Source organism: Zootoca vivipara, chromosome 7, assembly GCF_963506605.1.
Source record: "Zootoca vivipara chromosome 7, rZooViv1.1, whole genome shotgun sequence".
Classification (NCBI taxonomy): Eukaryota; Metazoa; Chordata; class Lepidosauria; order Squamata; family Lacertidae; genus Zootoca; species Zootoca vivipara.
Genome location: NC_083282.1, coordinates 52,855,398 through 52,867,745, shown reverse-complemented (window position 1 = coordinate 52,867,745; position 12,348 = coordinate 52,855,398). Strand labels below are relative to the sequence as shown.

The 12,348-nt window shown below is 42.8% G+C and overlaps 1 protein-coding gene across 4 annotated transcripts in view; it reads right to left on the bottom strand.

Annotated features, from left to right (window-relative positions):
• FOXP4 (forkhead box P4) overlaps nt 1–12,348 on the bottom strand; it is a 157,160-nt gene that overhangs the window by 47,704 nt on the left and 97,108 nt on the right. For 3 of the 4 annotated variants that reach the window (XM_035123076.2, XM_035123078.2, XM_035123081.2), the window contains 2 exons: nt 8,190–8,276; nt 191–341 (listed from right to left, as the gene is read on the bottom strand). In XM_035123076.2, the coding sequence (XP_034978967.1) occupies nt 191–341; nt 8,190–8,276 (238 nt within the window). The remainder of the gene's footprint in view (nt 1–190; nt 342–8,189; nt 8,277–12,348) is intronic. The other variant, XM_035123080.2, reaches the window with a different exon arrangement.

Sequence of the window (12,348 nt, the reverse complement as noted above, 5' to 3'; positions counted from 1 at the left end):
GTCCAATAATGCGTTATTGATGCCTGTCCTATGACAAAACCCAAAACATGCCAAATGTTAGGCCCCATGTGCATTCAAACAGTCAGCTCTTAAAATTAATAGAAAACCAACAGGCTGTGCTAATTGCTGCTCTGGGTGCATGAGTTACCTCCTATGGCACTAAAAAAGCAAGGAAGCTTATGTGAATTACCTTGTGGAAGGGTCTGCAGAGGAACGGTGCCTTGTCCTGGCTGTAAACTGACCAGCCCTTGTCGCTGGAGGTTTAACAGGTGCTGCTGCTGCAGCTGCTGCATCTGCAGTAGCTGTTGTTGGAATGCCAGCTGCTTATTCCCTAATGGCTGCTGGAAGACAAAAGGAAAAAATCAAAACACATTATTTTCAACCCTGTAGCACAGGCCTTCCGGGATTCTCTGGGGTCTTGCATAAGCAGCCCAATCCCAGCATCAGCCTTGCTTTCAGCCAGCACAGCTCACAGTCCTGATCTCTTGTCCTCAGTGGCCACACAGCATATAACCAAGACAGAAAGCCTTTGATCTATCATAGCAGCAGAACGAAGGGGGTGGGTGGCGGAAGAGAAGAGAGCGAGCCTGCTTGGCAGAGCAGTGAAAATGCTGAGTCTCTCTGCCAGATGAGCATTTCCACAAAGTCTGTGCGTTTGAATTGTGCATAAGGAAGCAGAATCTCTGTTTCTCAGTTTTTAAAGATGTATTAATTAAATTGGCAGAGGGAAATGTACTCTAATATAAACTTTTTTCCCCCATCTCTCATACTAAATGACACATAGAAATCTGGTGGTTTATGCATGGCTTTTCAGAGAAAATGGAATGCAACTCAAATATGAGCCACAATTTACAAAAAGTTTTGCAAAATGTGTCACAAATGCTCATCATTATTTTCCTATTACAGGCAGGAAATGGGTTAATCCAATGAAAAAAATAATAATCCATCTCAGTCTCAGAAATTAACAGCACTGAACGATCTTAAAATTCAAGAACTCTAGCTGACTATGGGGCCTTAACCACAACCCATTGGCATCCATGTACACTGAATCCAACAAGATGAGGCCCATTAATTTCAGTGAGAAGAATAATGGCCTGCCCATGATTTCATGGGGAAGTTTGTGGCAAAGCCAAGAATAAGATTCTTGTCAAATATTTTTAATTGAGGTGATTTAAAAGGAAAGCTCAAGAGGCAAAATGAAAGGATTAAATTCAAATGTAAATAGTTTGAATATTATTAGTAAAATAATTTATGTAAAGATTTTCCTAAAACATTAAGGATTTATTTGGAAGTTGTTGTTATTATTATTATTATTTAAATTTGTATACTGCCCTATATCCGCAGGTCTCAAGGTGGATCACAACATAAAATCACAATATTAAAAAAACAGGTAAAATGAGGTGGCTCCTCTATGGGCAGAAAAAGGAGCAGAACTACAACCATTGATTTATTTTATAAACAGAACTGTAACAAATGACAATATGGAAGAGAAAATAATGTGTGGCCCTTTTCTCACCATAACCCTGTGCTGGATATCTCAGTTGGTAGAGCATAATACACTTAATCTCAGGGTCATGGGTTTGAGTCTCACACTGGGCAAAAAGATTCCTGCATTGTAGAGGGTTGGACTAGACAACCCTTGTGGTTCCCTCCAACTCTTCAATTTTACAATGCTATGACTCTTCATACTACCTCTACTAAAATATGTGTACTTTAGCTGGAAGATAAGATCACATTATGCTTTTATGTTGTAAACTGCCTTCTTCTATTCTTACGCAAGTGTTGCTTATAAATATTTAAATGGATAAATTTAAGAGGTAGAGAGAGAGCCATCGTAGCATAAACCAAGGTGGCCTCGGAGAAGCAGGAACTGGGAAAATATGGGAAAGATTCAGAGCCCAAAATATCCATTTTGTCCTCCATCTAATCATTGAAGCATTTATTTGGTAGCTATCTGAAGAGCAGAATAGAATACATCATTGAAGAGTACATCAAGGCAAGTCCATTCATTTTCAATTTGGATAAAATTCCTAACTAATGAATCACCAGGCGCTCTGTCTCAGCCAAGGGGCATCAAAACTGGCAAGAGGCATCCCCTACAGACTATACTGCAGGCAGACAAGCAAGGAAGAGTGAGTCATTCATGTTAAAAAAAAATATGTGTGTGATATGCACTCTGAGTGGCCTAAGGGTGTGGGAGGAGATCCTAGAATGCTCCCATGTAAAAAATATGTAGCAGTATCGCACAGACTGGAGTTTGCTTTTCCCCTCCCTTGCTTCCCCCCTCCCTGGTAGGCCTTTCTGTGAGCACAGGTTTCTGCCTGTTACATCAGAGCAGTTGAACACTGCCCCATTCACTCAACTTCCAGGCTGTAAAACAGAAGGAAATTGGGAACGGATTAAGTCATTAGGATCCCCAGGGCATGTTGCTTTCACTTCATAACTCAACAGTCCTCTCTATCTTTCCTCATGGACTTGTCATTGAGCCCAAGCATCCTTATAGTAGGTTCCGGGAGTCTGGAGGATAACAGATGAGGACAAGGGAACAGTGAGTAACCAGCAGGTGAAATGGGATCTCGCAGGTACTGAGAATGGAGTGACTAATGCCTGTGGGACAAGTGGGGATAAACAGAAGGTACAATGAAGTCTAGGGCCATATGAATGAGCGCTGGAGGCTGCAACAGAATCCTGGAGTGTAAGCACCTCTCCTTAGAAAATGGATTGTCAGGACGTTTTGCATGCAACAGAGTAACTAATGCATTAGAGCATAGCTTTTTGGAACTCCTAAAACAGTTTGGGGTGGAACATGTCATCATATATGGAGTTCCTGCGACTGGGAGAAGAGCTGGGTTAAAATGGTTGTTTGAACCTTTTAGCTAGTTTCATTTAAGCTTCTAACAGAAGCTTGGATATTAAATCCCCTGGTTGCAAGTCTCCAATTCGAGCTAACAAAAATTTATCCTCCTCCCTAGAGTCCTTACACACAAATAAATTCTAAAGCTGCTTTCCACACCATCAAAAATGGCAGGGCAGGAAACTATGAAAATACACTTGCTTTCCTACCCAGTAGCAGGAGGCACCTGCAGACGTAATCCTCTGGGAAGTTCTCCTGCATAAGCGCTTTTGAAATAAAAGCAAGCTGAGCAAGAATACTGCTGTGCTATTCTGCTCTGCATCTGCCATTTATTTCATTGAGGCTAGCACATACAAAATTTCCTGTTGGATTGTGCCCTTTGTCTACAATGAGTGAGTCGGTAATGCGGTATCACCATACTCAGTAGTATTGTTTTCATTACTAGTATGGAAAGGACCAATATGATAACCACATTAGATATGGTGGTACCTTGGTCCTCAAACTTAATCTGTTCCAGAAGTCCATTCCGACTCCCGAAATGTTTGAAAACCAAGGTGCGGCATCCGATTGGCTGCAGGAGCTTCCTGCACTCAAGCAGAAGGCATGTTGGATGTTTGGCATCTGAAAAACATTCGAAAACCAGAACACTTCCGGGTTTGCAGCGTTCAGGATCCGATCTGTTCGTCAACTAAGCCGTTTGAGAACCAAGGTTCCACTGTATCTAGTTTTGGGGAATACAGCAAGCACACCTTAAAATGGCCTTTTGACACATTTCCAAATATAATCTCAGACATCCACCAAAGCTCCTGCCAACCTAGCAGTTCGAAAGCACGTCCAAGTGCAAGTAGATAAATAGCGGGAAGATAAACGGCATTTGTGTGTGCTGCTCTGGTTCGCCAGAAGCGGCTTTTGTCATGCTGGCCACATGACCTGGAAGTTGTACGCCGGCTCCCTCGGCCAATAATGTGAGATGAGCGCCACAACCCCAGAGTCGGTCACGACTGGACCTAATGGCCAGGGGTCCCTTTACCTTTACTCATCAGGTTCAGACAGCAAAGATGGTGTGAAGAGAAGCATTCTTGGTGGCTCCCCACTCACACCAATTACAAACCTTACTGTAATTATAGATTCAACAAAATCCAAACCTGATTGCTTTATGGTAGCTTTGCGAGACCTTACTGTTTAGGGCTGGACTTTGAGGCTTAAATTAGGAAAGAGTGGGGAAATGTCAGTGATTTTTTTAATGTTACGCTAGTCTGTTGGTGGGTTATTTTTTGTCCCCCCCTTTTTTTTACTCACCCCAAACCTTTGGGAGGAGAGTTATCAGTTTTGATATTCAGATAAAATACTGAATATGAGGCACAGTAATGCATGTAATGGAATTATTGTTTTTCAGATATTATCACAGGAAATTGAGTTCAAGTTACGCTTAAAAGATATGAAAGCTTTGCTAGTTTGCCAGCCCTAACAATGGGCACCGCATTTGTAAAATGGCATAGTTCATTAAATGCACTTCAGCCGTTCTTCCAGCCTTTCTTCTAATAAGCCACATTCCTCAAACATCTTTCCCTGATCACCAGGTACTAAAAAAAAAATAAAGTTTCCTTCTGCTGTTGCCTACCAGCTCCCTCTCAGCCTCCCCTGACGTGCTGCTGCCAGAGTCTGTGGGTTTCTCTGGACACTTTCACTTTTGGAGGTCATCCGCTGCGTACTTTTGATAGAACCAATGAAGTATGAAGCTTATCGGCCCACAGATAAAAATCTTAAACACAAAGAAAGTAATTACTGAACCTTACTCTGCCAGTCACTAGCACCCACTGGGCCTTTCCAATCTTTCCTTCTCTCAGAAATGGAGGAACATAGGGAAGGTTTCCTGTTAGGGTGCAATCCCCAAATCCAACCCTCCCCCTTCCTGCTCCAACCCTATACACCCTTGATCCCTGATCTTTTCCCTAGCGACAGGGTTTGAGTTCCTTAATGCATTTTGTCTGCACTCTGTTTACATTAGACGCAGCTGAGCGGGTGCAGCTACTGGGGTAACAGGCACAGTCACTTTGATTTATGAGCACATCAAGAGGAGTTTCAGCGTGACACTCTGGACTGACAGGAGCACTTCATTAATCTGACGCCTAGGTTACTCGCTGGCCAATCTTCATGTGCTGCCCCCTCATGCAATATCATCTGGTACACTGGGGCAACTGCCAGAGACGAGGCTCTGTCTGAAAGCTTTTCTCCCTCTCAAGTTTTCTGGAAGCATAAAAGGAACTAGGTTTTTAAGAACAGGGACAGCTGGTTTTGCGTTCCAAATACACTACTAGGAACAACAACATAACATTACTGGCCTGAGTACACTGTATACTGCTGTCCACATTGGTTGTGACAGGATTAACTCATACCCGCCAAAATAAAAATGTTGCTCAACTAAAGGAAGCAGCACTCTGCAAGTCAAAACAAAACAGGTGCCACAAAGTTCAGATGCTCATCTCAGATTCAGAGTTTCTTCTTATTCTGCTGTTGGCCGAGTAACTGTGATTTCTCAGTTCCTCAATTACTGCACTTCTTACGGACATTTGGGCATGAGAGAATAAAGGTGCTGATTTCAAAAGTGCTGAGTTAATATTATTAGAAAGAACTAGAGACAGGTATAGAACAGATATAGAACAAATTCAATGAATCAGGAAGAAAAGGCCAACTGGGCAATGGGCTCTGAATAGGCAACATATTCCATGCAAGTACAGAATTTACACCTTGAGAGCCTTAGCTTTGTGTGTGGTTTTTTTCTTCTTCTAGCCCAAACAGATGCAAAACTAGGCTTGAAAGCATGCATATTATTCTACATAAAACATCAGAACTTGGGAAATGCAGAAAAATGTGTAAGAATATACATAAAATTTATGGGTATGATCTAGCTCTAGGCAAAACTCTTTCAAGTCACGCTGACTTCAACAGAAGAGCTTTAAGCATGAGTTTGAGTTCTCCTGCTGAAATCAATAGAATTTAAGAGGAGTTATTAACTTCTACTGGATAGTGCTCATAAATAAGTTTGTTTTCTAGTGGCATTATGGTCAAGCTGCACATGAAACCAAGTTGTGTGTAGTTCTTGCCCCCTCCCCTAAAAACAAAATGCAGCAATGGTGGCAACAATCTGCCTTCACAGACCTGCACCTTTTAAACTATTTCCTCTCCAGGTTTTTTTGGCTGTTGATTTGAGGTACTACATTTATTTCTTCCAACTCTGAGAGGAAAAAGGAGCTGGAAGGGGGAATTTTCAACAGAAAGGGGAAAGGTTAAAAGGCTATTCCTGCATTTCTTCTTTCTGTATAGGCAGATTTTGAAATAGAAACCCAGCTGGGGGTGAGGAGGAGAATGACATACAATTCAATATGATTTGTAACCTGGCTCTCAATCCCCACTCTAAACCTTGAGGAGGGGGTATAAATTTAAATCAACCAATAAATAAGCAAACAGAATATTGCCCACATATTTAAAGTTAGAGAAAAAGTAAGTAACATCAGCCATACTTTGAACAATAGCATTTTACTGTTTCAGAGATTATCTTAAGCATCATATGACCAAAAAAGTCACCCCTCCAGATATCAAAAGTAGGTTAAGCACTGACTATCAGACCATTATTTTTTTTTTACAGAGGCCAGTCTAAGGGTCTGTTTATACATTACAGCCAACACATGGAAACAGTCTTAAATCAGAGAGGTGTGACTGGTATAACGTTTAGGGGAGAGGAGCAGATGAGCACCTTGCTTTCATAAGAGCACTCGAGAACCTTTTGAGTCTGACCTGAGCATGCATAGTTCCTACTGGTTTCCCAGAGAGGCCACAGGTTAATCCTGATATCTGGCCATAATGTGGCTAAATCAAAAAGTGGCCATACAGTCCTTAATAATAGTAATTCTGAGCTGCTGATAATTTTGGTTATGCCAGATGGCTTTGTGGTGGAAGCTACTGCAACAGAGAAGGGAAGAAACTAGCAACAAATATATTACGAGCAGCACACGTCACCTGTGATATAGCAGGAAGAATCAAAATCTGTTTTAGGGAGTATACAGAACAGTACTGCTGAGTTAGTGCCTCTATCAATCCAACACTAACTGTCGGATTGATAAAGAGGCCTTTTTGGCTGTGGCCCCTCAGCTACAAGAATATTCTCCAATCAGGCTTCCCTGACACAGATGCTACCATTTTCTGCAGCAGGTTAAGGTTGATTGAGAAAGGTTGTTGTGGCCCATATACTGCTGCTATTTTGCTGTTGCTGTGATGCTTCAGGTTATTGTTTTGTTAGCATACTGATGGTTGCTACATTTTTAACTCCATATTTTTATTCTGTTTGTAAATTGTCTAGAAACTATTTTTGCAATAGGCAACTAAATAACAATGATGGTAGTGATTATAATAGTGGTGATGATGATGATGATGATGATGTTAATCACAATAATTCACAACAAGCTGAAATTCATGGTGCTTCAGTAAATATTGGGGGGAAGTAAGCTCTATCAAATATCACAAAAAAATAATCCTGGAATGTAGAAACATCAATATAGCCGAATCATTCTCCACTTGTCTTTGCACAAACCTTTGTGGAAAATGCTAAAATAACTTGTAGCATCTAGAATTTTAATTATCCGGCCCAATCACAACACAATTAACTATGCAAATATAAAGCTGAAGAAATTCATTGGAGAAGGGTTAAGAAGGGTTTAAGATATGGACATTTGAATCCTGGAAACTCCATTATTCCCTAGAACTAACAGGTAGCCCATAAATAAGTTCTGTGTGTTGTGCTGTTGTGACAAGCATATCAGATTTTCCAGGTTATCATACACTGCAACGTGTGCTTTCAAGGCAGCAGCACAACTGCCAAAGAATGCTTTCACAGCACTCAGTATTATGATGTTGATTCTGGCAGGAGTGCAAATAGCAGGGATGCGGCAAATATCTATGATTTTTTATTCCTGAAGTGAAAATCATATGTTTGCAGTTGCAGATAAGTATCTTGAACAAGCAACAGGTTCCCAGACAATTACTGGGGATCCAGGAGAATTTACTTATAAAAAAAGCAAGTTTTTTTTAAAGCATAGTAAAATTTAGCTTGTTTCATAGAAGAAGGAAGGACAGTCTGCCCCCCTTTCAAATAGTAAGTTACACAATTGGCCAGTCTGTTCTTTTAAATGAGGAATAATGTACCACTCATCTACCATTCCCAGAAGACATTTCTGAAGTTGTTCCCCCCCCCTTTATAAACAAGTTGAAGGAACTCACTTTTCTGCAGAAGTGTTCATGCAAACTGCAGTGCATTTCTGTACACAGAGGCCAAACTCACCTCTTTGGCTTGCTGCTTTCCAGCTTGCTGCTGAGTCAGTAGCTGCAGATGAAGTTGCTCCTGCTGCTTCTTGTAGTATTCCTGCAGCTGAGGAAGAGGCATGAGAGAAGAATATAGAGAGGAAATGAGACGATTAGTTGTTTGTTTGCACATCACTTTAAACCAGGTGTGGAGAACCTGTGGTCTTCCAAATGTTGCTAAATTACTACAGAACCTACTGGGCCACCGGGCATGCTTGCTGCAGCTTACTGTAGTTCAGCAATATCTGGAGCACCAAAGGTTACCCACTACTGCCCATGCACACTGCTGAAATGGAAGGTGCTTCACTCCTTCCCTGCTCCTGTTCTCCCAAATAAACCACAAGCAGGAAGCTAAGAACAAACCTTGCTTATAGCCTTTGGCTTGTTTGGAAAGAAATTGTGAGCCTGGATTCAGACTCAACACTAGGCCAAACCATGGCTTACCTATGGGAGCCTGGTGGCAGCAGGAGTGGGGTAGGAGTGAAACGCCCACCATTTCAGTAGCATACACCAGCACACTGGACTTTCACCTTAAAGCTCTAGTTTTGCTTAACTATGGTTTAAAGCGATATGTGAATGAGGTCAGTGTTTGATAAAATAGAGCATAGTGATGAGAATTACATATCTGGGCCTCACCATTTCCTAAGATGTTAGCACATTGACAAGGTGTTACATATTATGTTTGGCATTATTTACAACAGCTCCCAAGAAGCAGGCGATTTGAACAGGATCACATAAGGAGTCTGTGGAAGAAAGCTATTTATTTCTGTTGTACTTTTAGCATGTACTTTTAGGTCCGTTCTCATCATAGCTGCCAAGTATCCCGTTTCCGCCGGGAAAACCCCCTTTTTCCTACCATTTCCCGGCGGTCTCCCATTTAGTTTTTAATCCCGATATTCTCCCTTAAATCGGCTTCTGCCGGCGGCCATTTTTCTAGTGCCGCTTTGCCCTTCTATGGGCACCAGAAAATGGCGGCGCTGGCGCCGGACGTCGCTTCCGTGCATGACCGGAAACACGTAAAAGTGACTTCCGGTGGCGCTTTGCCCTTCTATGGGCATCAGAAAATGGCGGCGGCGGAAGTCGCTTTTACGTGTTTCCGGTCATGCGTGTAAGTGACTTCCGGCGCCGCCATTTTCTGGTGCCCAATGAAGGGCAAAGTGCCACCGGAAGTTGCATTCACGCAACTTCCGGTATGTGCGCGCTGCCGATCCCGGATCTTTCCATCCAGGACTTGGCAGGTATGGTTCTTATCCTGAAACCATTCTTAACCTGAGGTACCACTTTAGCTAATGGGGCCCCCCACTGCTGCGCCGCCGCCACACAATTTCTCTTCTCATCCTGAGGTAAAGTTCTTAACCCGAGGTACTACTTCCGGGCTAGTGAAGTCTGTAACCCGAAGTGTTTGTAACCCGAGGTACCACTGTAACCATTTTCTTTACAGCTCATCCATCCTCACAAAGATCATTTGAAGCTCACTGGCACTCCCATTTTATGAATTCAAATAGAGGTTGAGAAATTAACTTGTTTAAGAAACCCAGTATTCAACGAATATCTCTCTCTTGCTCTGTGAACTGGATGACACTGGCACTTGTAAAAAAAACTCCTTCAGTTTCCCCAGCACTTCATATCAGATTGATATCATGTGGCTAAGAATTGTGACATTATTTGCAATGTTGCATTGGAATGCTGGGAGATCCCAAAACTCCTGAGATTTGTGGGTTTTAAAATGTGCGCCATTTAAACTAGGCTCTTTCTTCCACGCCAGCAACACCCAGAGTAAGGCATGCTTCACTCCAAACATCATCATTTGTAGAACAGCAGAATCTGGTGGTTGTGCAGGTCACCTCCCCGCTTATGCAGAGACAGAGAAGACTATAGCAATTGCAAATCCTTTGTTTACAGGGGAAAGAGAAAACCAAGGAAGGAAGACAGGGAAATTATTTCCTCCAAAGATTCTTGCAATGGAAACAGATAGCCAAATGTAGTGTTTTTCTAAAAGGTGTGGCAAATACATGTAAAAATTTAAAGGAGAGTTCCCAGAACTGAAAGAATATGATTCAACAGACTGAATTACATGAGCTCCAGGCTGTAACCTCTTCCTGTCCATCACTACACCATCCGGGGCAAGAGAAATGGGAGAGAGGGAGAGATAGGAAACTGCATATTTTTGTGTCCAGTACAACCAGAATACAGAGAAGCTACAGTTAGAACTGGATATGGAACAACTGATTGGTTCAAAATTGGGAAAGGAGTACGACAAGGTTGTATATTGTCTCCCTGCTTATTTAACTTATATGCAGAATTCATCATGCGAAAGGCTGGACTAGATGAATCCCAAGCCGGAATTAAGATTGCTGGAAGAAATATCAACAACCTCAGATATGCAGATGACACAACCTTGATGGCAGAAAGCGAGGAGGAATTAAAGAACCTTTTAATGAGGGTGAAAGAGGAGAGCGCAAAATATGGTCTGAAGCTCAACATCAAAAAAACCAAGATCATGGCCACTGGTCCCATCACCTCCTGGCAAATAGAAGGGGAAGAAATGGAGGCAGTGAGAGATTTTACTTTCTTGGGCTCCTTGATCACTGCAGATGGTGACAGCAGTCACGAAATTAAAAGACGCCTGCTTCTTGGGAGAAAAGCAATGACAAACCTAGACAGCATCTTAAAAAGCAGAGACATCACCTTGCCGACAAAGGTCCGTATAGTTAAAGCTATGGTTTTCCCAGTAGTGATGTATGGAAGTGAGAGTTGGACCATAAAGAAGGCTGATCGCCGAAGAATTGATGCTTTTGAATTATGGTGCTGGAGGAGACTCTTGAGAGTCCCATGGACTGCAAGAAGATCAAACCTATCCATTCTTAAGGAAATCAGCCCTGAGTGCTCCCTGGAAGGACAGATCGTGAAGCTGAGGCTCCAATACTTTGGCCACCTCATGAGAAGAGAAGAATCCTTGGAAAAGACCCTGATGTTGGGAAAGATTGAGGGCACTAGGAGAAGGGGACGACAGAGGACAAGATGGTTGGACAGTGTTCTCGAAGCTACGAACATGAGTTTGACCAAACTGCGGGAGGCAGTGCAAGACAGGAGTGCCTGGCGTGCTCTGGTCCATGGGGTCACGAAGAGTCGGACACGACTAAACGACTAAACAACAACAACAACCAGAGACTAACTGGTTTAGAGTTGAATGAGTTATTGAACAGCTTACTTCATCTGAAACAGACATATATTTATCCTACTATATCAAGCAATTTGTCTGTTATTTGGTTATGCATTACATTGCTTCTTCATCATCATCGTCATCATCACCATCAAATTTGTTAGTCATTTTATCTTGTCCAGGGTATCCCAAAGCAACTTAGAACCAAAGACGCAGACAGACACTACCACCCACATATATAGATAATTAAAACAAAAAGGGGAAAAAGAAATACAATAAAAACAACTTGCCCACTTCAAAAAGACCACAGGTAGTTAAAAGCAAAAGGCCTGGTTATTGAGGAAAGTTTTTGCCTGATGCCTAAAGATAGATTATGATGGTGCCAGGTGAGCCTCCCTGGGTATTCCACATATGGGGAGGTCTGCTCTTGTGTTGTCTCCTCTAGGCCTCTCATGGAAGAGGCACATGAAGAAGGACCTCAGATGATGATCACAGGGTCTAGGTCAGGCGTCGGTAACCTTTTCTCCCTGTGGGCCAGAGGATTCCCACGGACATGGGCCGCACAGGCACAGAAGCGATTTCCGGTGCTGGCTGCCCATTTCCAAAATGTCCTCAGCACCAGAAATCACTTCTGCAGCTGCGTAGATGCGATTTCTGGCGCTGCTCGGGGAGACCCCACACCGCGCTGCGCCGGTTTACCGCAGCGCGTGGGTGACTTGCCGAGCAGGCGGCTCAGTTCACGGGCGGCCCGTGGGCCGGATAAACGGCCTCCATGGGCCGTATCCGGCCTATGGGCCGTATCTGGCCCATGGGCCGGAGGTTGCTGGTGCCTGGTCTAGGTCAATTCACATGCGGAGGGGCAGCCCTTGTCCTGAGCTGTTTAGCACCCCAACTCTAAAGATTTCCCTCATTCTCACCCTGTTCAGTTGGTTTAATTGCTGTATGTTAAGTACTTTCTAAGTGCAATTTTACACAT